The sequence below is a fragment of the Xiphophorus hellerii genome, chromosome 10 (assembly GCF_003331165.1).
Source record: "Xiphophorus hellerii strain 12219 chromosome 10, Xiphophorus_hellerii-4.1, whole genome shotgun sequence".
In the NCBI taxonomy this organism is placed as follows: domain Eukaryota; kingdom Metazoa; phylum Chordata; class Actinopteri; order Cyprinodontiformes; family Poeciliidae; genus Xiphophorus; species Xiphophorus hellerii.
In genome coordinates this window covers 24167441-24193426 of record NC_045681.1, presented here as the reverse complement: position 1 = coordinate 24193426, position 25986 = coordinate 24167441, and the positions used below count along the sequence as shown (strand labels likewise).

General features: G+C 39.5%; 3 protein-coding genes across 8 annotated transcripts; 1 reads left to right on the top strand and 2 right to left on the bottom strand.

Annotated features, from left to right (window-relative positions):
• Positions 1 to 907: 907 nt before the first annotated feature.
• Positions 908 to 9603, bottom strand: pms2 (PMS1 homolog 2, mismatch repair system component). 3 transcript variants are annotated; one of them, XM_032573783.1, is made up of 15 exons: positions 9420 to 9597; positions 8290 to 8432; positions 7748 to 7834; positions 7293 to 7395; positions 7027 to 7210; positions 5806 to 5973; positions 5613 to 5710; positions 5442 to 5541; positions 5279 to 5363; positions 4127 to 4267; positions 3261 to 4035; positions 2350 to 2517; positions 2172 to 2272; positions 1931 to 2100; positions 908 to 1750 (listed from the first exon to the last, which is right to left on the bottom strand). In XM_032573783.1, exons 1-15 carry the CDS (start codon positions 9431 to 9433, stop codon positions 1607 to 1609), a joined length of 2481 nt encoding a protein of 826 aa, XP_032429674.1. In that variant the 5' UTR covers positions 9434 to 9597; the 3' UTR covers positions 908 to 1606. The 3 variants fall into 3 exon arrangements, 2 of the variants coding, with proteins under 2 accessions (XP_032429674.1, XP_032429675.1); XR_004340698.1 differs by having other exon boundaries at positions 1585 to 1750; positions 1931 to 2095; positions 9420 to 9603; XM_032573784.1 differs by lacking the exons at positions 7027 to 7210; positions 7293 to 7395; positions 9420 to 9597.
• Positions 9604 to 9999: 396 nt separating this feature from the next.
• On the top strand, positions 10000 to 25886 carry eif2ak1 (eukaryotic translation initiation factor 2-alpha kinase 1). Of its 4 annotated transcripts, none has more exons than XM_032573786.1 (16): positions 10000 to 10375; positions 13259 to 13315; positions 13410 to 13577; positions 13660 to 13796; positions 14236 to 14279; positions 14356 to 14455; positions 14565 to 14645; positions 15885 to 15978; positions 16077 to 16125; positions 16237 to 16621; positions 17310 to 17418; positions 17585 to 17691; positions 23621 to 23735; positions 23824 to 23903; positions 24036 to 24269; positions 25559 to 25886. In XM_032573786.1, exons 1-16 carry the CDS (start codon positions 10204 to 10206, stop codon positions 25682 to 25684), a joined length of 2058 nt encoding a protein of 685 aa, XP_032429677.1. In that variant the 5' UTR covers positions 10000 to 10203; the 3' UTR covers positions 25685 to 25886. The 4 variants fall into 4 exon arrangements, with proteins under 4 accessions (XP_032429677.1, XP_032429676.1, XP_032429678.1 ...); XM_032573785.1 differs by having other exon boundaries at positions 24036 to 24272; XM_032573787.1 differs by lacking the exon at positions 13259 to 13315 and having other exon boundaries at positions 24036 to 24272.
• On the bottom strand, positions 20868 to 23172 carry LOC116726868 (ankyrin repeat domain-containing protein 61). Its single transcript, XM_032573789.1, has 3 exons — positions 21970 to 23172; positions 21695 to 21789; positions 20868 to 21262 (listed from the first exon to the last, which is right to left on the bottom strand). Exons 1-3 carry the CDS (start codon positions 22144 to 22146, stop codon positions 21016 to 21018), a joined length of 519 nt encoding a protein of 172 aa, XP_032429680.1. The 5' UTR covers positions 22147 to 23172; the 3' UTR covers positions 20868 to 21015.
• Positions 25887 to 25986: the final 100 nt, after the last annotated feature.

Genomic DNA, 25986 nt, shown 5'->3' with positions numbered 1-25986 from the left:
TCTTAGTATCAATTGCAGTCTTTGCTGCCATTCTAACCTTGTGTGGATGTTGTTGTATTCCTTGCCTGCATTCCTTGTTTAACCGTCTCATTACCACAGCAATCTCTCCCATGGAGGACCGGATGGCACAGATGTATCCCCTGTTAGCAAAAAATCCTGAGTCTGACAAAGAATACTCTGATGAGGATTCTCCTGACCTGTATCCAGATCCTAACCTGTGGACTGAATACGATCCCTGAGTGTGAGCATATTTGCGTTCCTAAAAATGAACTCCCGGCTGAAAATCGTTTGAAGTGGCTGTCTTTGGAGGGATATGAGAATTGGAACAAATATGTGATAAACAGGGGGGAATGTTAGGTGAAATGTATATATTATCAAATATTTGTTATTTCATGTATCCTAACAGTGTTGCTTATATAATGATCTGCCTTATATGCCTTTATTGTTTTCTTTTCTTTCAGCATAAAGAATGTTTCTGTGTTGTTGAATTACTTTGTTTCCTTTTTACAAGAGGGCCTCCCTGAAGAAAAGCAGTGACAACCGTGCTCACAGGGTTTATTACTCAGCAGGAACTTCTTCTTCTTTTGACCTGCTAGATGGCTATAAAACCGTCGCCGTGAAGATGTACGACTTGCTCTGTTTTACTCTGTGTCTGGAACCGAATAATCTAGTGCAAGATAACATGCGTTTAGTTAGTGATTGTCATTAGCACTGCAACTAAGTAATGAAGTGTTTTACCCCCACCCCTTAGAGTTGCAGTGCTCTCTGTGATAGGGACTCTGAAAGTAATAAAAAGAGAGGAGCGGACAAATGTGTTTTCAGAGCGGTTGGAGATTTGTGACTGGAAACACATCTTTATCCGTTCTCCTTGCGAGATCAAAAGAATCGAACTCTTGTCTTTTCTGTGTCTGTTTAATTTGTCTTTAATAGGTGTCAAATCTGACAGCTGTTCATTTTAAATCGTACACATAATCAAGCATAAACAGAAACTTTTTACATTTCACTTCCCTTCACGTCCACAGTTACATCAATATAAACAGCACACCAGGTTAGTTTTTGCCCTTTAATTTGAAAGACATTTTAAGAAAAAATACTACTTGTTCATGTTTGCTGTGACAAAAACAAGTACATTAAAAAGAACATAACTTCTATAAGTAAACGTTTATGTTTCTTTACATTAACTTCCAATTAATCTAAATTTCACAACAGCCTCTCTAATTGGAAATCAATCTATAACCTTTTAATTGACAAGAGAAAAAATGCTCGACTTGCTCTGAACACAATTCAGGAATCTTTAATTGACACATTATCAATCAATATCCCATTTGAATCCACTGTTTATTCAGAATTACCTCTTTACATTGTAATAATAAATGATCTGTTATCTCAGTTCAACAAGCGTAAGAAGCATGTGTTTGTGCATTGTTTATTGGATATAAACAATAAGAAAATTATATAATCTATTTAATATAAAAAAATCAAACTAAATGAAAACTAGCATTCAAAAAAGAAGGTAAAAATTACAAGATAAATCTATGACAGAAGTGTCAGAACATTTACACACAGTCTGGTCTGTACAAAGTGTGTGTTTCGTCTATTTCTGGACTCAGTCCTGTGAGATGATTTCCAGGTTGGCGAGGTGTCTCATGGTGGGCCTGCCATGAGGACAGTTCCATGGATGCTCGATCTCTCCCATGTGAATCACCAGCTTCTTCATCTCACCGACACTCAGAGCTGTACCGATCATCACCTGGAGGCAGATACCAGCAGAAACAATCAGGTTTTTGAGAAAATACTGTGACACAAAACAACTATAAAAACTCTTTCAACCGTCTGTAAGGAATCTATTGGCTTTCATCAAACAGGGAACTGATATAATAAATTGTAAGTTCTGTGTGTGTGTGTGTGTTAAAAGTGAGCTGAACTCAACTGATTTGCGACACGCTCTAGAAGCAAACATCTGCCTGACTCTGGACGGGCGGCACATGACGCCCGGACTGTCACTAAGCATGAAGATCAGCTCTTCGATGTCGGCCGGCCCAAAGGTCCAGTTCTTACTGGTGGGCAAGGAAACCAGCTTCACTCGCTCCATCACCTGGGCTGAGGGAATCACTTCACAGTGAGAATATGCAGGAACATTTCTTGAAGAAGACCTCTGATGACAGTCCTACCGTCTTCATCAATCAGGAACTCAAAGCCGTTCTTCTGGAAGATCTCGACGTTCTCCAAGAGCACGTTCTCACTGACTGCAGTCAGGTGGAGTTTCTGTGGGCTGGAGCCATAAGACACAGAACAGATTAGAGAGTCTGGACACAATACCAAGTAGACTGCAGTATGCTAGCAGCTTACACAATGAGCCTCTGTCCGTGGAGCACAGTGTGCTGCTGCAGCATCTCAAAATTGTATTTCTCATCGGTGGCGTGTTGGTCAATCATAAAGATGTCGGAGTTCAGCTTGGTGATGATGAAGCCCAGGTTAAACTGACCGATGATCTCCATTTCCTTAAACATGTCCTTACTACAAAAAAGTAGAAAAAAACATAACTATTTGTACTCTAACACAAATTGAACACAAAACCTCTAAGAAAAGCCAGATATGTTGATTACAGCTGAACGTTTCCACATTTGTCAGGTTCTGACCACAAACCTTTTATTGCTTAGTAGAATTTTATGAGATAGATCAACACAAAGTACTAATATTTGTGAAGCAGTAGTAGAACAATACATGGTTTTCTATTGGATTTTGGGAATAAAAAGATGCTTAGTGGTTCTCTAGCTCAGTGAGGTTAGATTATGATTTATTTGGGCTTTGACTGAGTTGTTCTGACATGTGAGTAGTCTCTGATCTAAACCAGAGCTTTTCAAAGTGAGCAGCGTCTTGATAGCATTGAATTAAAGATGTAAAAAAAAAAAAAAGTATTATTAGAGATGTTAATTTTACTGTTTTCTTCATTCTTTATTCCACAACAGCAACAATAAATATCAGTAAAGGAAGAAAATATTAATAAATGCAGTTACTGTGTGCGGATTAGTGATAAAAATCACAGTTTTTTGTTTTTTTAAATAACTGGTTTTCAAGCAAATCATGGAAATGATTTTCCAAAAAAAGGATTTGTGGGGCTATATGCAGTCATGACCATACAGTTACCTCAAAAAGTAGGAAAAGAAAATCATTTTTAATCCTCATCACTATAGCAACAGAAAACATCATAATAAAATTGTAAGTCCATATCGTCCAGCCCTGACCGAGTACAGTCCCACCTGATCTCTCTGCGGAGCTCGTCCTCTGCTCTCTGGTTTTCTCCAGGGCTGATGTTGGCCCTGAAGCGCCTGTAGCGCTGCCTGTCTGCAGCTCGCTGTCTCTGCTGCTGCTGCAGCCTCTTGATGCCGGCTGCCAGGGCCTGCAGACAGAAATGCAGCGGCACGGTCTTCCTCCGCAGACAGACGGGGACATCGGCCGTGGAGGAAGCCGTGTCGGACGTTTGCTCTGCGGTGAAACGTGGATCGTCTCGTCTGGCTCTTTTAGCATCGGGGATAATGACGGAGTCCTCGACAGGTGAACGTGCTTCGGTCTGGACCCCCGGGTCCTCAGGGAGGTTCTGGCTCACCGATGAGTCGTGCGTGACATTTTCAACAACTGGTTCGGAGGAGTCTGGGTGCTGTGGATCTGGTGATTCCACTGCCAAGAATCGTTCAGAGTCCTTCTCCCTGACTGACACCCCTTCATTCCTGAACCCATGGAGCTCCGTCTGCGCTCCCAGGCTGCCTTTAGTTGCCTCTGTTCTGGGTCGTACTGGTGATTTAACTGAGCCCTTAAAGAAACACTGCAGCGTTTTCTGGCTCGGCCCGCTTTTGGAAGCTTTTTCCGAGCTTGACTTACTCCCAGAGAGGGCGCTGTTCTGGTTTGAGAAAGCAGCTTTGAGGGCAGCGAGGTTCAAGGTTGACGTTGGGCTCAGGGTTCCGGGTTGGTTGTTCTCCGCAGGTTCTGCTTTGTCTTCGACAGGAAGGTGAACTTCTTTAGATGCAGACGATGCAGCTAGAGAGAGACAGAAAACAGAGACTTTCAAAATGAAAGAAGTAAAATAAAAATAAGAACACTATAGAAGTGTGCAAAGACAAGTTCTCACTCGGTGTATAGTTCAGGCTGAGCTTATTTACTCCAGCTTCATACATGTTGATGAGAGAAGACTTTAGGATGGCGAGTAAGAGCTTCTCCTCATGAAGAAATATCTGTCGTTTGTCAGGCGTTACGTTCACATCCACGCAGTCTGGGAACAACAACCAACCAAAAATCACAGAAAACACCCTGCAGGGTTACCACATTTCTTGTGAAGACTCTATTTTCACACTCGATTTTTACCCTGAAAAAAAGGAGAATGTAAAGACAATGGATGGATCTAACTTTTAGAGATCACTACAACGACGTATTAGAGCCTTTTAGATAGAAAAATAAAAAAAAAGAGTAAATTTCCATAAAAAAAACTCTGACATTTTCAGAATAATCACAGAAATTTTGTAGAAAAAACAAGAACATTTCTGAGTTCCAAAGGGTTGAAATTCTAAAAATTTCCAAAAGTCAAGAACTTTTGGTCACTGAAGCTCAAAGGGTTTTTTTTTTCTAATTTCTGAGAATAACTGCAAAGTTTCTGACATTTTTGGGAGAATTTTGTTTTCTTTCTACCGATAATAGCCCTACTAATACTAACATGTTTCCAAACTCAGATTCTTCTATTTAACTACATTTTTTTCATGTGAGGTTGTTAGAAGGTTTTCATTAAACAAATAATAATATTTCTAGCTTAACCTATTATGTACAGGGTGTATTTCAGAAACAAATGTGTAACTTATAAATAACTTGATTCTAATTAGGAAATATTTTATTCAGAAATGAACTGTATCTAATTAACTGCTGTTAATGTAAGTACACTTTTACCTTTATATTCAATATTTTGTTTACTTAACTAACACATTTAATTATTGACCTTATCCTAATCTAGTCAACTAGACAAGTCTCTCTCTCTTTCCTTGTAAATCACAATGTGACTATATTTAATTAGTGGACAGTTTGCACCATGGCCACGTTAGCTCAGCTCTCTGTGTGTCCCGGCTGCTTCATTCATTGTCTTTGTTAAGTGTCTGGAGACAACGTTTAATTGAAACTGAATTCAACTGAGCTGGAAAACGCTTCAATAAAATTTCATGGTGTTGTAGGAGGTAAATGAACCTATAATTCGACAGTTCATTTCTGGAATAATGTTTTAATTTGTTAATTTTCTCACCTGAGGCAACAGTTATGTTCAGGGCAACAAATGGATACTGATGTCTGTTGTACATGTGGTACACTTCATTCACAAGTTTGCTGACCTACAAGGTAAAAAATAAATTTAAAAAGTAGTCAGGTGGAAAATACTAACTCAGTTAAAAGCTCTCAACAATAATGACCTTCACTGGGTCACATGGGCGGCTGTTGATGAAGAAGAACTGCCGGTCTGAGGCGCTCCGCCCCACGCCGTGGTCTCCGGTGGACACAAAGCCCGAAATCCTGCACAAAGCATTTGGATTTAAAGCAACAACAATAGGAACGGTGTCATTTATTAAAAACAGAGCACTCACGTAAAAAGCTGTTTGGGTAAGTCTCCGTCTTTAAGTCCATATTCCTCCATAATATTCTCTAGCGGAGAAACTTGCCGGAACGGGAGAAGACTCTGCAGCTGCAGGGCACGGAAGGAAAACCAGTGATGAGGAAAACTGGCTTCAGGAATATCTTGGTGCTGCTGCCTTAAATTAGGGTAAAAGAAGCCAGAACCTGTTTTGGCCCAAATATGGCTCCAATGTTGTCTCTCATACTCTGGCTGCCGCCGGTGCTGAGGACGGCGCTGCGCTTTCCCTGGCCCGTTTGATTGGAGCAGGTGATACGGACTCCTGTAGAGATGATGCAGTAGGCCTGCAGGACGTGGATCATTTTGGAAAACTCCTGAAAACACAGCAACGTTTCAGATTAAGGATGAAAACAACTGGGTATGTATTTACTACATTCAAATAAAAGGAAACGTAACACAGTTAAGGTAAAAATGGAGACAAAGCTGAGAACATGTCTGACTTCTAACCAGATTGTTTTAAAAAAGTTATTTGATTATTTAACACGATGACAACAACAATCTTTAATTAGTGGGTGATTAAAGTACTATGAGCATCTGGTGATAAGTTTTTAATCGATTTATACATTTTGGGAATAAGGAATGATGCAGCAGGAAAGAAAATTGGAAAACATCCAGCTGTGTACCATCCGTCCATCCATCCATCTGTACAATTTCATTCTATCGAGTTCAAATATACTTTATTAATCCCAAAAGAAAATTACATTTTGTGGGTTGTATTACAGAATTTTTATCAAAGGGTTTTTGTAGATGCTGTTGGTTGAGGGTGGGAAGGATCTCCTATAGCAGTCAATATTAGAGGACCTGAAGAAGCCTCTGACTGAAGACACCTTGTTGTTGGATGACAGTCTGATAAGTGTTGTGTCCAAAATGTTCTGTGTTTTATGAAGAATCCCTTGAGCGATGTCATCTTCAGATGCTCCAGAACAGAGTCAGACTGAATGAGCCTCATCATTTTATTCTTTCTTTCATTTGTGTTTTCACTTGTAAGTTTCCTGGAACCTTTTGAAGATTTATATGAAGCTAACAATATTTTTGTTAAAGAGACCTTCTGTTATACATCACATGTTGTTCTTAGTTCACATTGTGTAATATAATTCAGCAATTGGTTTTGTAATTGATTGATTGGTTGTTTTTTTTCTCAGCTGCAATCGCTGATCACCAGATTACAACATAAAATCCTTTAAGAAGGGAAGCAACATACTGGGTATTCTAAGATCTTTCCATATTGTTGATCATCGAGCTAACAAATAAACTCTACAACTAGAAGTACACATTTGCAAAAACAATTAAATAAGAATTAGTGTAAATATGACTTGTTATATACATTCCACCATGGACATCCCAGTATAAACTGTTTAATTGCTGACCTTCTTGATATTCCGCTGGAACTCCTTGTGTCTGACGGGCAGCGTGTAGAAGAGCTGCTGCAGCGTTACTGTGGTGCCCTGCTGCCTGGGACAGGGGCACTGCTGCACAAGGTGACCTTTGTGGTCAAACACCAACTTGGTGCCTACTTGGCTGGACTCATGGCATGTAATCACACTCAGGTCACTGCAACCACAAGTTGGGACAAGGAGTGATTATAATCTGACTTTTGCTGTGGGCTTTGTGAACAGAATAAATGTGACTTTACCTGAGAGCACACAAAGAGCTCAAGGCTTCGCCTCGAAAGCCGAATGTTTCCACGTGGATCAGGTCAGAGAAATCCCTCAGCTTTGACGTGTGATGCTTTAGTGCTGTGAAGCGGCCAGGAGAGGAAGGCACAGCATCATGCGCACGCGGTTCATAGAGGTTTTTCATCTCACAATGTCTTACTTTTTCTAATCCAGATTTCCAGAATTCAGACTTCAGTTCAAGTACAGTTGCAGATCAAACGGACTTTGAATTTACTGCAGGTGATTCTGGAGAGGTTTGGTTTTAAAAACAAAATGATGGATGCATGGACGGACGGATATAACATTTAGACAATGCGTAAGGGAGCAAAGCCTGGAAATACTTGGAAATATTTGTCTATACTTATCCAAAAAGCAAATCCCATACTTTTCCAGATTTTTCTAGATTATTTGGAATTACAAAGATTCCACATACCGAGTCCTTCAAAGTTCGCCTCTTCGACACCTCTGCCATTGTCGGACACTTCTATTTGTTCAGCACCACACTCCTTCAGCTTGACCTCTGGAGGAATAAACGATGGTATGTTAATAAGACAAGCAGACATGTGCAGCCTTAGTTTTCTAGAAGCATATTAATAACACAAGCATCTAATGGTTTGGTAGAAATGTTGAGAATCAGATAAACCAGGGGTGTCCAAAGTTGGTTCTCAAGGGCCGGCATCCTGCACGTTTTTGTTCTCTCCCTGCTTGTAGTAACAACCTTCTCAGCTTGTCAATGTTCTCCTAAGGCCTCTAATGAGCCATCATTTGATCCAGGTGCGTTAAACCAGGGAGAGAACTAAAACACGCAGGATGGGGCCCTCGAGGACCGACTTTGGACACCCCTGAGATAAACGAACTAAAAGGTAAATGTGCAAAGCTTTCTGTTAAATACACAAAGAGATACATTCTAGAGTTTAGATTATGAGATAAAGCATCTGTTTTGTGTTTCAGAAGTACACTTTGTGCCCTGCTCACCAACGTTGGTTGCTCCTGCATCAATGCTGTTCTCCACCAGCTCTTTGACGGCCGTGGCCAGACTCAGAACTACTTGTCCAGAGCAGATCCGATGCACTGAGTGCTTGTCAATGGCCCTTATGGCTCCAGCAGGCTCAGAAGTGCTGAGAAGAAACGAGAGCAGTGAGAGCTGCAGGTGGAAAACTTTTCATGCTAAAAATAGACAATAGACACCATAATAGACACCATGGACTTTCACATGTTGCCATAGACAAAAATAAATGAAGTTTTAAACAGTAATAACATTAAGATTAATTCCTTTTACTTCAAAATGTCACCTAATACATACAGAGTTCTCCTGCATTGGTCTGATGAGACCAAAATTCAACTACATGCAAAAAAATGTGTGTGAAGGAAAACTAGCAGTACACATTAGCCTGAACAGACACAACCTACGGTTACATGTGGTGGGACTGGGAAGCAGGTGTGAAGCTGATGAGATGAAGAATGGAGCTAGATACAGAGATACAGAGAACTGATGAAAGGAAACCTGTTAGACGCTGCAAGGGACTGGAGAGCAGAGAGGACATTCACCTAACAAAACAAAGAGCCCAAGAGCCCGCCCACTGTAATGGAAAGGTGATCAAAGCATAAACACATATAAGAATGGCCCAGTCAAAACCTAAATCCAATTGAAAGACTGCACCAATTTCCAAGTCTTGGAAATGCTTGGAGATGCTCTCCATTTCATCAAACTGGGCTTGAAGAGAGGGCAGAAATTTCAGCAAGTAGAGAAACAATTAAAGACACTTGCAGCCCTAATTACAATGAAAACAGGTTCTAGTTTGTGATTTGGAGGCTGAACACAATGTCAAAATTTTCAGGTGTTTCACAACAAGACAAATAAAATTAAAACAACTCATTATTTCCCTGCTACTTTTCAGTTACGAATCACCAAATATGAAAGAGGTCAACGAGAGGGTATACTGCCAGTGCAAGATTTAGACAGCAAAGGCAGTTTCACAGAGTTAAGTCCCCTGGACTTTAGAGCCCTTCATTTTTGACTTGAAGCACTAAAATGACTACAGCTTCAAGTCATAAAAGACCAATAATTCTGGAGGGGAAAAACTAAAATGATACGGTTAACTTACCAAACATCGGACATCTTTCCCCGGATTTCCTCCTCCTATCCCCACAGCCTGAACTCAAACGGACCGCTACATCAGCTGGTTATATACCATATAGTTTGTGTTCACTGATTCTCGATTCCCCGTGAAACAGAAACACAAAAATGAAGCTCTCCCGCGCCGTTTACGCACAATGTTCGTGAGCATTACTACCGCGCAACACTGCGCAGCTTACTATCACAAGAAGGAAAAGTATGTAAAGGTTAAGCTCTATAAAGAATACACAAAACGTGTAATTAGAACCCAAATATAAAACAAAGAATGCACCTTGTGGTACTTTTATTAAAACTATTTCCCAAACCTCTGCTGAATTTCATCATCGGGTGTTAGGGCTCATTGATAATTGTCGTACATCCTAAAAAAACGAATACTATTATGTTTTGTAAATAATTGTACCAAATATGCAAATTATTTTTTAAAATATTTGCTTTTATGATTAGATAATTACTTAAATTTTGGAAGTGTTTCTTGTTTTGGAGAATGATTATTAAGGAACAGGCTGTCTTCTTATTGTAGTTAACGCATTTTATGACGGTCCCTTTAAACCAGCTGCTCCTCAAACATGGCCGACAGTTGACAGGGGACGCGAGGGACTTTTCCCCCAGCTTTCATTTCTGACAAGTTCTGTAAAAGTTTTAAAAGCGACTCTCTAACCGTAGTTAGCGACTAACATGAGGTTAGCCGTTGAGAACTTGGTAACACTGTAGAAAAATGGTTTAGTTTTATTTTTTTGTTATTCGCGTTTAAAATGTACAGTTCGACGCCGGACAACGGTCTGATGCGCTCTGAGGAATGTTCTGGCAGCGCTAGCAACCTGTTGGTCCACCGGAACCTCAGATCTGTCCGGAGACGGCAGGTTGAGAGCAGCATTAGCTTGTTAAGTTTGGCGAGCGAAGAGGACGAAGACGTCCAGTTTGACAGTAGGCAGCTTTTCTTCTTTTATGAGTGTCATTTTTATCGAATAATTCGTTTACATCGCATTTGTAGATACACAATCAAAATAAATAAAATAAAAAATGTTCATTGATGCAGCTTTTCCAGATCCCGCGAGGCTAGCTGCAACCCATGAGACATCACTATGACCTTATTTGATTATATGAATGAATTTAAGATATGTTAGATTCAAGATATGACAGTTAAAATTGATATAACAGATGTGTTATCCAATTTTCTTAATGAATTACCTTAATTAATTATTTTTTTGTGGAGTAAATAATCACAATTTTAACATTCAACCATTATTATCTTTTTTAAGATGCAAGCTCTAAAAATCTTCAACTGTTAGGGGAATGAACTGTTTTCTGTATATTTTTAAATTAATTTACTATTTCAGAGGTGATAAATGAAATAATTTACATATATACATATATAATTATATATATAATCATATATGATTATATATATATGATTTATATAATAATTTGTTTTTTTATTGCTTAAAAACAAATCAATGGCTTTCACAAAAACAACTTTCCAGCATAAATATTATTCATTATGGTTAATAAACTATCTATATTAGGAATTTTATAGGCCATATTGACTAACTACTTTTCTTGATTAAAATGATCAAAGTTGTGCATATTTTTATGTGTGACTAGACTACCTGTAATTGTAGCTCATGAAGAACATTATCCTGTTTGTCCTCTTTCTCCCCAGTATTATTAAGCTTAGTTATCTGTGTGATTTTTAAAATTTTTGTCTCATTTTATGATGCACTTTGGGCTTTTTGTTATTCAGTAAAGGGTTAGGTAAAAGTTTAGAGATTATTATTCCAAACCAACAATCTGCAGTTGGGTGTAATGTCCACTATGTAATGAGATTTCCATGGTGATGGCAACAGTACCACTGTATCTTGGTATTTAAAAAGTTTAAAACAAAAAAATGGAAAGTTATAGCTACTGCTTAATTTAAAGCCAAACAGCTGTTGTTCAGTTGTGGCTGAAGTACCATTATGAGGACCTCCTCCAGTGTTCCAGATGGATCCTCCAGTGATCCAGATGGATCCTTCAGTGATCCAGATGGATCCTTCAGTGATCCAGATGGACAAAGGAGCGTTCCCAGGTGATACTCCTCTCAGCAGGTGTTACACTGTGTAGCCATCACTGCTTTAAACTGACCTAAAAAACATTCAACATTCCTATTCTTTGTACTGGTTTCCATAGTATTTTGAAACAAATATTAAAAGCACAATTTGAAGAGTTTTCATATTCAAATGCTCATTTTGGAACAGCTCTTACTTGTTCTTTGTGTAGACTTTTGATACTTTTTGTTTTTGGATGCAGTGCAACTCTTGAGGAATTTTAGCCTTTTCATTTCTTTTTTTTTTTTTGGACAATTATGTCTAACCATGGCAACAAGGTATAGTTTTTACAATTCTGATCAGCATCTCAAAAAGCTCAGTTCTCAGAGGAGTTGAAAAAGAGGCTTTGAGGATTCAGAGCAGAACGAGAAGGAGGAAGATCAAACCGTCATATCCCGACTCCAACGTTTATCTGCCCGGGTTTCTAATCGTATGGCCAGGCACAGATTTAAAGAAGAGTGGCAAAAGCAAATGAGGAGGATTAGCAGAGCTTTCCATGTACTGATGATGTCATCAAAGATACTACTGTGGAATCTCATCTTTGCTGCTTGGAAATGGAGTTGTTAGAATGTCATGATACTTGTGAGGCTGTCATACTGCAACTGTCTTCAGTCAGAGGCTTTTTCATATTTGTTGCGAGACTGACTGCTACCAGAGATCCTTCCTGCCCACAGCATCACAAACCACAAAGCCTCTTAGAAGAGACTTAGATGATATGAGTGATGATGACATTTCATTTCTCTTTGGGTTAGGTAAGGTATCTTTGAATTGAATCAAACTTCTTAATTATTATTATTTCTTAATTATAATAATCATGCTTACATACATTTTGGCATTACTGAGCAGCCTCTTTTTTTTTAAACTTAAATTATATATTTATTTATTTTTTGCTACCTGTGTGCCTTTGCTTCCAATAAACTTAAATGTCCCCAGTCAGGGTCAAATGGAGGATTATTCTATTCAAATAGTATACAGTACAGTAAACAGTCATACAAAAGCTATGCAGTAGTAAATAAATGGACAATTTAAATCCTAAAAAATGCAGCCCTACTCCGAGAAACTCAGCTGAATGAATAAACAGTTTGTTTATTCTGACTTCTGCAGAGCATCGCTCCGTTTCTCAGTTCTCTGTGAAGCCGGGGAAAGTTCCCGGCCAATCTGGCACTTCCTCTGACGTTTCTTTAACAGAGCCTGAAATTATAGGATCTCTATCAGTGGATTTTAAAATGTTTTTTTGTTTTTTTTATATATATAAAAAAGCTTGGTGTGCTTTCATACCAGTAAGCTTCTTGTGTCTATTTTGTTGGTAAATCCCCATTTCTAAAAAATATTCATATTATTTCTTTGCTCCATTGGATTTCCTTTTGTAGTATTTTGAAAACTATCAAGACGCACTCAATTGGTACACACATACACACACATTCTGCGTCATGAGGAGAAAGTGAGTGCCTTATTAGCCCTACGCAACCCCCTACTCCCTTCCCTTTTTGGCACATCTCATCTTACTCGTGTGTGTGTGTGTGTGTGTGTGCGTGCGTGTGTGTGTGTGTGTGTGTGTGTGGGGGGGGGGGTGTGTGTGTGTGTGTTGAAGAGGGGATGGGCTGGTCTCCACTGGACATGGTAGATAAGCCTGACTGCTGGGCGCTCCCTTATGTAAAAACAAGATGAGTTCACTTCATGTACTGCAGTCAGAGGGAAGAATCATTAAAGCTTTCATTGTCAGACATGGACCTAGGAGACAGAAACATTGTTGAAATGATAGCAAAAGTAATTGAAGAAGGTATGTGGCTAAACTTAAAGTATAGTATGTTCCAAATATTAACCAAATATATATATATTTTTAAAGAATATTCATTGTCTGTGTGTATGCTCAGCTTCCGATTCGGAGAGTAACTGTGAGCTCCTGATGGCCGGCAGACATTACCCATCCGTACAAGAGTTTGCCTCTGCGATCCCCAACCACCTTCTCCTCGGCTCGCTGCTGGAACACCTGTGCTGCGTCTACGAGAGCAATCCGGCGCGCTCGCGGATGCTGTTCAAAGGTAGCCGCTCAGCAGGTTTCATGTTTCACACACCGTCACATAAAGCAGCTATTCTATTTGAATTGCTCTCCTCCTCTGACAGTGATCGGCCAGCGTTTGGCAGCCTTGAACCTTCTGTCACCTTTGGCCATCAGTGATGAATTCAGCACCATTAGACTGCAGCACAACCGAGCGTTCACTGAGCTACTTAACGCCGCCAGCTCCTCGCTCTATCCACAGGTACAGTTCAACAGTTTTGTAATGAACACATTATGTCTCATCACAACAGCAGAGTTTAATGTACTTTACTGGAAATCAATGTGATCGACACAAATCATCGCAGGAGTTGTTTTGTTGTTTACAAATAAGAATGAAAACACTATTTGGTGTGCACTTTTGTTCAGCACATCTGAGTTATTTTATTTGTAGTTTCACATTTTGCTGTAAATCTTGTGGGGAATGTAAATGCAGTTTTGTGCTACTTTGTGTTGCTCTGCCACATAGAGTCTTTATAAAATGCATTGAAGTTTGTGACAAAATGTCAGGAAGATGAAGGTGTTATGGATGCTTAGATGTTTAATGAAGTTGTGGATATGGTGTTTGACACTTTGGGGGGAAGAAAAGAAGTTTTTGCTTTATCAAATTAGTTAATTTATTGTTACTTTTGTTTTATTCACAGGGCCAACAATGTCTTGGCACAAATCCACATAACCCAGCTGTAAGGTAACATGTCTAGAGTTATTTCTGTTTTCCTTTCTAGCTATTTTTTGTGCAGTCTAACAGCCTGATCTGATCACAGGCCAAAGGAGGGGCTGTTTCAAGCCCAGACTTCACGCTATCTTAGTGAGTTTGAAGAAATATGTCGGCTTGGAAAAGGATCATACGGAAATGTTTTTAAGGTATTACGATGATCTTTTTTTTTCAAATTTTTTAAAAACTTTTTTCATGTTCAGATTTAATTTATTTTAATATAATTGTAACTGTGATTTCTTGATCATCATTTTGTAGGTTGTGAACAAACTGGATGGCCAGAGTTATGCTGTGAAGAAAATTCTCATCAAAAGAGTCTCCAAGGAGGACTGCATGAAGGTCGGCTTCCCCGTCTTCTGTAAAACTGAAGATTTAAACTGCATTGTATCATTTATAATGTAATATGCCTCACCCTACTCAACAGAAAGTGTTTTTTTGTATTTTATTTTCATTTTTACACATGAATTGAAATCATCCATGTGTTTGGTCATCTGCTTGCCTTTGGCATGGGATCAACAGTGTTTTGCTCCCGCTGCGACAATTATTTGAAGTTTATTGGATGTAATTGTGAATATTATCAATTACTACCTCACAGAGCATTGTTTATTTATAGTTTTACTCAGAAATGACAAACTTTAGTATATTGTATTGGGGCTTTATTTAATAGACCAAACAAAGTAGTTCAGATTTGTCATGTGGGAGAAATATGGATTTGACTTTAAAAATGTTTCACAAAACTTTTGTTTTGGAAAGAACAGTTGGTTTAAATGTTTCTAGATGGACAAAGCTGGTAGAGGCACATCCCAAACGGTGGTCCCAACAAAAAATTTACCCAGAGGGTTAAAGCAGCACACTTTTCAATTTTGTTTGTAAAAGTCTTAAACAATAACAAACAATAGTAAAATAATTGTGTGTGGGTCCTTCACAAAATGTCTAAAAAACCTCAATGAGTGTGAATCCTTTTGGAAGGCGATGTATTTCTAATGCCTGGTTCACACGGCAAGATCTTTATGCTGATTTTTAACGTTTGACCCAATTTTCCTCTTCTGACAATCTTAAGGACACTCTGATTACTGTGATACTATAAAGATAATCTTTAGAGCACCACTCCTTTAACCAGCACCTTTTTTGTAGCGTTTTTTTTCTCTTAAAAATAGTCCACAAACTATTATCATTGTTTGTTCTCAGTCGGCCATGTTTATTTCCTCTGAACTCACGTTTGATCTTGAGATTTTTTGTGAGATTTCCTGACTATCATCTGAATGTTGGTGAGTGGAACCTATCTGTGTGTGGTGTGTTGTCTTAGGCGTGTGGCTGAACACCACACGCTGCAGGACCAAACCAGTTATATCTATGATTTATTGTCATCATGTTTAGGCTCTCAGGCTTTGAAAATCAATCAACAAATTTAAAATGTTGCCATGTGAACCTGGCACACAGCTAGATGGGGATCAGGCTGTTAGATTGTTAGATAGGGGTTTTATTTTTGAATTGTTTCAAAAGAAATGTTTGAGTTTAACATTTCCTCCTGATCTGTGACGGGGCCTCAATCTAACCGGGCCCCTGTGTGTATTCTAGGTCCTTAGAGAAGTCAAAGTGTTATCCAGCTTGCAGCATGTAAACATCGTGGGCTATCACACTGCATGGATGGAACATGTTCAGCCAGCCGTCCGTGAGTCTTTATCAGGAAACAAGTTGACCCAACATTAATGAGAGAAGATTTAGACTGATCTGTCCTAACTCTGGCTTTAATGACCTCCTTTGTTGTAGATCTTGAGTCCCACCTTCCTGCTCTGGAATCCCCTGGACAAAAAGATGGGTACGATTAGTCATTACTTTCTCTCAATATCCTTTAGTTGCATTAGCCTGCAGCTGTCCCTAACTGACAGTACACCTCCTATGCTTTATATCTTCATTATTTCATTCACAGTTTCGATGACAGCCTTGACAGCAGTAGCAGCAGCAGCTCTTCTATAGTTTTCCAAAGCCACAGTCAAGGAGAGACTGGTGCTGCTTCCAGTGCTAAAGGACCTCCAACAGAGAGCCAGCCAATCAGAGCCTTAGTCTCAGCCCAGGACCGCCAGGTGGCGTGTCCCAAGACGGTGCGCCTCCTCCCGGAGAACTACGTCCCCTGTGTGTTCCTGGGACAGGGGGAGCCCAGAAATGGCTCCAAGTGTCCTGCAATGGGCTGGGATCGATCGGCCATGTTGGACGAGGACTCGAGCAGGAGCAGCGTTGAGCTGAACAACAACTCCTGTGTTGACAAGGACCATCAGCAGTGGGCTGAGATCCACACCAGAAGATCCTCTAAAGATGTGGGTGTTTTAAAATCTCATAACCACTACTTTGTCTTTTTTTTTTCTCCCCAATTTTTCTGTAACCAAAACATCATAAACAATAGTGATGCACTGATCCGATATTAATATCTGTATCGGCCTCCATATTTTGAAAACAATTCCAGATTGGGTATTGGTAGCAATGTGTACGATCAGTCAGATCTATTCAGTCTAATTCTATGCTTTGTGCTCTGAGGACCGTCATGCCGTATTATTTATTTTACTTCATATTTAGAATTGCTAATTGCACTTTCTGAACCATTAGAAAGGTTTGTTAGTTTATTTTTTGAATGTTTGACCAAGGTAGTCAACCTATTGATTTTATTACTTTGTTTCTTTATTTATTTTACATTGGTTGTTCTGCTCCTATTTGCACTGACTGAATATATTAAAGTTGTTTTTACATGTTTGGCCAAACTTGTGGAGCTGTTGGTGTATTTCAGTATGCTGTCCTGGTGCAGTTAGTAAATGAACTAGTAATTCATTTACTAGTACTAGTAAGTACTTTTATGTCTGTTTAAAAAAGAAATGTTTTGAGTTAATTCAGCTGTTTTTACGTATCAGATCGGTATCGGTGGACACTAAAGCTCAGATATCGGAAATGAAAGAAGTGGATCAGTATATCCCTAAGTATCATTTAATATTAGTTGTTTTTTTCTATGTGCAGGTTCAGTTCCACCTGATGCTGTACATTCAGATGCAGCTGTGTGAGCGCTCACTAAAGGACTGGATCTCTGACAGGAACTCCAGGCCACAAGAGGAACACACTCCAAGATGTAAATATTTTTACATTCTCTGCAATCCACCAAAAACTCAGTTTCCTCATATTTATACAACTTGAAATGAGTTCTCTACTTTGAACAATTTCCAGAATGCCATTTGGGAAATAAAATATTTTGCTTCAATTCAGCAGTCAATTCTGCTTTCTGCTTGTGTCTGCAGCTCCTTATGACTGTGTTGATGCTGAACTCACACTGAACCTGCTGAGGAACATTCTTCAAGGGGTCGAATACATTCACTCCAGAGGAATAATGCACCGAGACTTGAAGGTAACCGCACTAGATTTTATTTCTCATCTTATTCATTTAGGTTTCTACAGCTTTAATTGTTTTGCAAAAGCAAATCTGGAAATTGTCCACAAATGTGTGGACAACTTTTTAAAATTTCTCCACATTTTGTCACACTACAGCCACAGATTTTAAATGAAGTACTTTTTTAATGCAACGTTATGAGATAGACCAACACAAAGCTTTGCACAGTTGTGAGGTGGAAGGAGAATGATGCTTGTTTTATGGACCTGTTAAGAGTTAGGATTTCTCTACAGCTCCTCTATTAGTCAATACTCTGTTGAACCACCTTTTGCAATTATTTATTGATTGATTTTGATTTTATTGATTCATTCCAGACATGTCACAACCATTGCCTTGAGCAAATCCACATTAATACTGGTATGAATCTATGCATCTGTATATGTAGGCATACATACGGTACATGTATGTACTGTATGTTTGCCTGTTTAGTTACAGTTACACTTCTTGTGGGGTGCAGAGATTGTGACATTATCGGAATTAACTTCTATCTATCCTGTTGACACATTCTCCCACCTGAGCTGTGAATCTCTGCAACTCATCCAGAGGTACCACTGGTCTCTTGACTGACTCTAAGTCTGACTCATTCCTGTTGTGGCTGATGCGTTGCTCAGAGCTCCTTGAGACGTTTAGTTTTGAATAGATATACACCTAACTGAGCACACATCACTGCTGCCACCAACTGGAGAGGAACTGCTTGTTCTGACAGAGTGAGTTACCTCCTCATGAGAACAACCATTTACTTGCCAGTAGTCTCTCTGAGGTATTCTGTTTAGGGCACAGGTCTGCAACCTGAGGCTTGTGAGCTGAAAGTAGCACTTTGTAACATCCACAATGGCTCTTACAAATTTTGCTAACCAAATGTTTTTATTTTAGTATAGATGTAACAACTGTAAAATTTTTAACAGTTTTTCAGTATTTAATCAATTCTGCCTTGAAGTTTCACAACAAAATGGCACAACTGTCAGTAATATTATTTATTTTTCATTATTACCTTAGAAACGGTCTTTTTTTATGTTTTACATAATTTTCCACAACATTATCTTCCCGTAGAATAATAATGCATCAGTCCTTTTTTGTAAATGTTTTGGGGTTTTTTGTCTTTAAGCCAAATAAACAGAAACAAAATCAGGGTTCTTTAAGAACGACCACACATTTCCTATGATTAATATTTATTAAAGCATTTAAGTTTGCCTTTGAGAGAAGGTTATGTAACATATTTTGGCTCTAAGTAGCTTTTGTTTATCTGAGGGGAAAAATGGCTCTTTGGTTTGTAAAGTCTGCAGTCCCCTGTGTTAGAGTAACAGGTTCAATAGAAACACACCTCTGTGTTTAGATATTTTATTTGAGAAAAAAAAAAGTATAATTTGTCCTCCAGTTTAGTTATGTACTGCTCAGCATAAAATTCAAGGACGTTTGTGTTTTTAATGTGACAGGCAGTGAAAATCTTTAAGGTGAAGGAATACTTTAGCAAGGCATTAAATCTCATCTCAGCTGAATGGTTCAAATCTTGTAGCTCAGGTACATGCACATTGCCCTGCCGCCTCTTCACTCTCTGTCACAAACGAAAGGTTTTGGATCTTCCATTGGTTGAAGACAAAGTTGTACAAGCTTTCAGGAATAACTTTTCTCAGCTCCTCCTTTCTTCCTCTGATGTGGTTCAGATAAATATTACTTTTGCAAATATCCCGAAGTGTCTTTGGCTGCTGGGTTAGTTGGATCAGTTGCTCTCGCTGTTTAAAGAAGCGTGGCTGAGTTAAGGTGGAGGGTAAGCGGCCGTCGTGGCTGCAGACTGTGAGCGGGGCGCTCAGGGTGAGGAGTTTGATCAGCAGGGAGCTGTTCCTCATGTTAGGCGTGTGGTTCAGGAACAGGAACAGACAGCTCTCCCCTGCTGCGCTCGGCTTGTTGACACCAGCTGCGTATCTCAGCAGCAGGTCCACCAGCTGCTCGTTCCCCAGGCTGCACGCTTGGTGGAATGGCGACATGCCGGCCTCGTTTACAATGTTTGGCTTCGCTCCGCGCTCCAGCAGCTCACAGATGCAGCTCACGTCTTCATCCAGGACTTTGGTTGTTTTTGTCATCACTGCAACTGCAGCGAGGTGCAGAGAAGTGTTCCCAGAGTGATGCATCCTCTGGAAAACAAAGTTTCATTCAATAGATAGTTGAAAATAGCATTCTTTAAAGGAGGAAGATAATGTAAAATTAACCTTTTTGAGCTTTATGTCATGTCACAATGTCATTCCCTTGTTAAAACATATCTGGAGTGTTGCTTTGATTCTTTTATGCATGTTTGAGGAATCCCTTAATCTCCCATGGCAACCACTCAGGGGTGCCTAAATGTTTGCTTTCACAAAGCTCCTCCTCTGAGCTGCAGTCTCTAGCTGAGCTTCACCCCCACCACCTCCAATCAGCTCCTCCAGACCAGCAGCAGCAGCAATTAGCAAACACCTGATGGAATTTCACATATGCTGAGTTTATCATCCCAACTACTTCTCAGTCCAGCCCTCTCAAGAACAGTTGTAAAAGGCATATTGAGAAGTACTGCTACAATGACATGCTGAAGGTGGAGTGAAAGAGCAGGAGCTTCAGGGACAGAGGCCAACTTGGGGCTGGATCGTATGGCTGAAAAACATATCACCATATAACTGTTTAATATCAGTTGATATCGATAGTTATTGATTAGTCTTTTGGTTTGAATATTTGAAATGCTGCCACACTAGGGACGTGACTTCCTGTTTTGTCCAGTTTTCACTCCACACCCTTGTTTATTATTTTTAAGCAGCTAAGCGGCACGGCACCCGAAACTGCTGCTCCAGCAAGTAACTCAAAAGGTTGTTGCTAGGTAACCAAAGAGTGAGTTAGTCGGTGCCACCCACCTTGCTCAGCTGGCTGTGAGAGGTCATGTATGACATACACAGCATCGCAACTTAAGGTAACACAGTTACATGATTGTGCTGTAAAATGGCACTATGTGCTTGGAATATACATAATACCGCCCCTTTAACTCATACTTATAGGTATGAGTTGAAGTGTGTGCGTAAATACCAACCATGTTGACGTGAGCTCCGTGGCTGATTAAACTAGATGCTATGTCCTGATGGAGGATTGATGCTGCCATGTGCAGAGGTGTCATTCCACTGCTGTCCACTGCGTTCACGTTGGCACCGCAGCTGATCAGCAGCCGCGCAGCAGACAGTGCTCTGTAACGCACTGACAGATGGAGAGGCGTCTGCTGACTCTGATCATCCATCTAGTAAGAAACAACAAATTGACATTTGCAAAATTCTATTTTAAAATGTCATTGTTTATGTATTTATTTTTTTCATGTTCAGAACTTGGGTAGGACGTGTTAAACCTCACCTGCGCGTTGACGTCAGCTCCGTGCTCACAGAGCAGCCGTAAACAGGCTTCAGCCTGCCTGCTTGCTCTCGCCACAGTGGTCCAGAACTTGGAGGAAGGTTTTGTCCGGGTCGTCGTGGTGATCGGCCAGTTGATGATGACCAAATGTAGCGACGTCCGACCCAGCTTGTCCCTATGGAAAAGGCATCGTTGGTATCTGTGTTCCAAAACCAGACCAGTGCGCTCACTGTCTAGACCAGGGATGGGCAATCCTGGTCCTCGAGGGCCGGTGTCCTGCAACTCTTAGATGTCTCCCTGGTCCAGCACACTTGAATCCAATAGCTGAATCACCTCCTAAGTGCAGTCAGGTTCTCCAGAGTCCTGCTAATGACCTCATTATTTGACTCAGGTGTGTTGAAGTAGAGACACATCTAAAAGTTGCAGGAGACCGGCCCTCGAGGCCTGGAGTTGCCCACCCCTGGTCTAGACTTTGTGGTTTTGTTTCGTTTTTCCTGGTTGCACTCTTAGCAGGTAGTGTAAAAATATGGTAGAGTACAGCAGCTCTCAGGTTCTGGTTGCAACGTGTGTGAACTTGTAAACCCGTATCTGGGATGTTTGTACGCACTTGACTTGAGCTTCGGCTCCAGCTGACAGCAAACTCTGCAGGCTGTGGACTCTTCTGTACGTAGCAGCCAGGTGGAGGGGAAGGATGGCAAAGCCCTAATGCAACAAGAGACATCCATGGACCAGCTGTGTGTTTGAGCCACCTTTATTTTATTTTTAAGCATTAAACATGAAGTTGCAGCATTTCTGTTAGCATTTAGCCTTTTTAAGGTGAAACTTGTTAATTTAAGTTTAAAATGGTTTCTCTTAGAAACCATTTCCAAAGAAGGGCCTTACCTTCCAGAACACTCCTCCTGATGAACCGTCCTGTATCTCTATCTGACTGTTACTCCCATACTTCTTTACCATGTCTTCTATTCCTCTGACATCTTCATCCAGAACAGCAGTGTAGAATTCATTTCTGTAAATCTTAATAATTTTATCTCTCTTATCTCTGCTTTGGTCCTCGCCCATGGTGGAGGATTGCCGACTGACTGCTTAGAGAGTCTTCTTCAAGACTTCCATTGGTTGGATTCTAGTTATTCTGGTTTTTCATAGTAAAGAGTAAATCTAAAACGAAATGTCAACATCAACTTCCTCTTCCCTGTGTTTGGTGTTCTCATCAACTACTTCTCCTTCTGTGTTTGGTACCGAGTCATTCTGACCTAACTTTGCCGTTGCGGCCCAGACCGATCTGATAACTCTGGCTGCATTCGGGGCCTGTTATGGGGGCTGTTGACACCCATCGGAGGAGTCTCCTCATGTTGTTGCAGTGTTTCTGATTGTGCTTTTTATAGTTACTGCTTGACAAAAACTTTCAATATTGCATTTCTTTTTTTTTTTTTCAAAAATAAACTCCTTTTTTTGTTTTATTTCAACCTTTTCATAAATGTTTGTGTCAAAAATATTGGGGCTGGGACTACCCATTATTTTACTAATTGCTTATTCTAACAATTAATTGGATTATACAATTTTAGAAGTATATTTTATAAGATTCAAATAAACAATTCATTTTGTAAATAAGAAAATGAACATTTTACTGCCATAAATGCATGAACAGCATTCCTTTAGTGACTGCTTCATCATTTGTAGCAAAGGATGCACCTGCAGCAAAAAAAAAAATTCTGTCTGACATCAACATGTGAAAAGCTCCCGCACTTTCTGCTGGGCTTAACATCAATACAGAGTAGGGCTAAGCTGGTGGTTATATTTGGAATTACCAGATAAAAGATTGAATAGCAAAAGGTCCATAACAGGAGATTTTCTTGTTGCAGAATTTGAACCAAGGTCGAGCAAAAGCTCTGCCACCTGAGGAATTCTGGGTAAAAGAGATTTACAGACAAATAAGGTTGTTTTTTTTATCCTAAATGCAAAATGTATGTACTGTTTGTCTTAAAATGTATATATGTATTAAAGTATTTTAAAATAGTAGAGAATACTTTTTGCAGGGGCTTAAAAATGTACGTACTAATGTTTTATATCAATTGATCTTAAATTTACAAGCACTTGAAAACATTAACTTTTAAACAACTGTTAGGCTTTAAAAAAAACTAAGAATAAGATCCTTTTTGTCAAAGTTCTGCAGCAGTCATAAGTGAGACGATCCCACTACTATTTCATTATTTCTCAAAATCTGTTTCTCATGTCTCAGTGGTTACAAATGTCTCACTTTTTCTCTGAAAGCCTGAATCCTACATGTGGATACGTTATGCATACTCGGCAGATGATGTGTTAGCAGCAGCAGAGTTAAAAAATGTTTTCCCTGAAACTTTGGATTTCTCCACTTTTACAACTGATCAGACTTTTAGGTTATAGTTATTAGGTTTATCAGTAAACCAAATAACTGGTTCTTAGGTTTACCTAAGAACCAGTTTACCTAAGAACCAGTTATTAGGATGGTTATTAGGTAAACCATTCTAATAACTTTTCCTTCTTTTGTTTTTTCCAGCCCAGGAACATTTTCCTCCACGGTCATGAATGCCATGTTCGAATCGGAGACTTTGGGTTGGCATGCAGGGATATGATAGTAGATGACCATAAAAGAACAATTTCTCCTGGTGATGGTAAATGATTAAACTCTCGTCTTATTACATTCTCACAACACACCAGTAGATGGCGCCGTTTCCTCTGAATGGTTCTTTGTGTTTTCAGGTTCCACCCATACATCAGGTGTCGGCACGTTTGTGTACGCTGCACCAGAACAACTGAAAGGCTCTCATTATGATTCAAAGGTAATTAAAACTGTTACATCTTTGTGTTGTGATTAGATAGTTTATGAATGGATGATGTTTTAGATCAAACACATTCTTCTCTGTACATGTTGTTTTTTTGAACACTAAGAGTATAAAATGTTGCTCTTGCAGTCAGACATGTACAGCATTGGGGTTTTGGCTCTGGAGCTGTTCCATCCGTTTGGGACAGAGATGGAGCGGGTCCGGACCCTCGGGGACCTGAGAGAAGGGAAAATTCCAGACTCCTTCTGCCACAGATGGCCAGTTCTGACTAAATACATCGTAAAGCTGACGAGCAAAGACCCCAGCCTTCGGCCAGCAGCCAGCCAGCTGCTAGAGAGTGAACTGTTCCACAATAAAGACATGGTAGTACGGGATAAATATTTGCCTAATACTGTTCATTTAATTCTTCAGAAATCTTGAAGTATGCAGATATAGTTTTGGATTACAGTGCATATGCATACAGCACATGTGTTTAGTTTGAAGTAGGTTTGGGCCAGATTCAGATACTAAGGCATAGTAGAGTTTACAAAGTTACAAAATGGCATACATGTGCCATCATCCAGTTCATTTAAAGCACTTCAAATGAGGCGCCAGAGAAAGTTCTGGACTGATCAGTCTAGATGTAGATCTGTCTAGGCTATTTCTGGACACTGTCAGCTGGCTGAAAGACAACTATTTCTACTACTACATTTTTCCCTCACAAAGACATTTTTTCTTAAGGATACATTACTGAACATTGGTGTTCAGTAATTAGTGAAGTGAGGTTCAGAAACGAGCTGATTCTTTTGAACGGCTCTTTACCCTGTACGATAGGATTCTGCACACATCGCAGTGCCTAAGATTCTATTTCATTTAAAATTAGATTTATTTAAATGACAAATAAATAAAATCCAGAGAGTTTTTTTGTTTTAACTTAATACATATAATTGAACTTTTTATATGAACTTCATCCACAAAACCAATTAATATAAAACTGTATTAGGGATAAATGGACTTATTAGAAAAATGTACCTTTTCAAAAATGAATCCTTTGAAAGGTACTTTAAAGTAAATGGATCCTGAATATTTGGTTCCTTTCAAAGAGTCCCATCACTAATTAACATTCAGCTGCAGGCACTACTAAGCTACTACTAACTTTTTATGTTTTGCTTATGCCCCAACTGTGTATCACTAAGAGATGTGTTGCCTTATGTACATAATGCTCCAGCATCACCTTCCTACACTTTCAGCACTGAAGCCTACGCAGTTTAGTCACCACACAAGCCAGGCTCCCAAAAATATTGAAAAATTCCATAACTCTCACATGCCATATATACTGTACATTTGCCACTTCAGTAGCATTTACACAACTACTACTCTAATATCACAGCAATGGCCAAATATTGACATTACTTAATCTCATGCGACACTGTTCAAATGTTTGGTCTGCCCTAATCATGATCCACTCTCCTCTGAGTCTCCTTTGCTTGAAACTGAAAGTAAAACTGTCATCATAACCTACTTTCCAGTGTCACTGCTGGCCCAAGCCTAGTTTCAAGTTCTCAACTTGTGATGCAAAAAAGTGCCAACGTTTTTGTGCTTTGTTCCACTTGGAGCTAAAGCGCCCATAATAACTACCAACCATTTGTAATATTTATTTTCTTCTTTTTCAGGTCATCCACGGTTTACAGAAAAGAGTGGAAGAGCAGGAGGAGGAGATCATGCAGCTGAGGAGGCAGATCAGTCAGCTTCAGAACTCAAACGTCACCGTTAGCTTCACTGAACTGGACAAAACCTGAGCCTCAAAAACATCAACAGATTGTCTAAACTTAATTTATTGAGCCCCTAATTTACTTGGTTTGACATGATACAAATGCCTGCATGTGTGAACATTTAAGTGTATTGTACTATAGATGGTAGTGTTCTTTTCCTTCTTTTTTTTTAAACATTTGTTTTATCCAGCTGCTAAATAAACCATCTCAGGTGTTTCAAAAACACTGATATTTAGTTTGATTTTAATGTTTATGCAAAATGTCTTTCTCAACCTGAGTCTCCCATTCACAGGATAGTTTCAATGTTACGGAGCTCCGTACAATGTAAA

Bases quoted from the DNA above. Each gene is read 5' to 3' on its own strand.
- pms2 (XM_032573783.1), bottom strand. The intron at 7,211-7,292 runs GTAAAGTCACAT...TTGTGGTTGCAG, and splicing joins AGCTCTTTGTGTGCTCTCAG to TGACCTGAGTGTGATTACAT. The intron at 4,036-4,126 runs GTGAGAACTTGT...GTCTCTCTCTAG, and splicing joins CAGCCTGAACTATACACCGA to CTGCATCGTCTGCATCTAAA.
- eif2ak1 (XM_032573785.1), top strand. From the start codon at position 10,204: ATGTACAGTTCGACGCCGGACAACGGTCTGATGCGCTCTGAGGAATGT. The intron at 13,578-13,659 runs GTAGCCGCTCAG...CTCCTCTGACAG, and splicing joins CTCGCGGATGCTGTTCAAAG to TGATCGGCCAGCGTTTGGCA. The intron at 23,736-23,823 runs GTAAATGATTAA...TTGTGTTTTCAG, and splicing joins AACAATTTCTCCTGGTGATG to GTTCCACCCATACATCAGGT.
- LOC116726868 (XM_032573789.1), bottom strand. From the start codon at position 22,146: ATGGGCGAGGACCAAAGCAGAGATAAGAGAGATAAAATTATTAAGATT. The intron at 21,790-21,969 runs GTAAGGCCCTTC...TTGTTGCATTAG, and splicing joins CAGGAGGAGTGTTCTGGAAG to GGCTTTGCCATCCTTCCCCT. The intron at 21,263-21,694 runs GTGCGTACAAAC...CCTTTTCCATAG, and splicing joins GGAGCCGAAGCTCAAGTCAA to GGACAAGCTGGGTCGGACGT.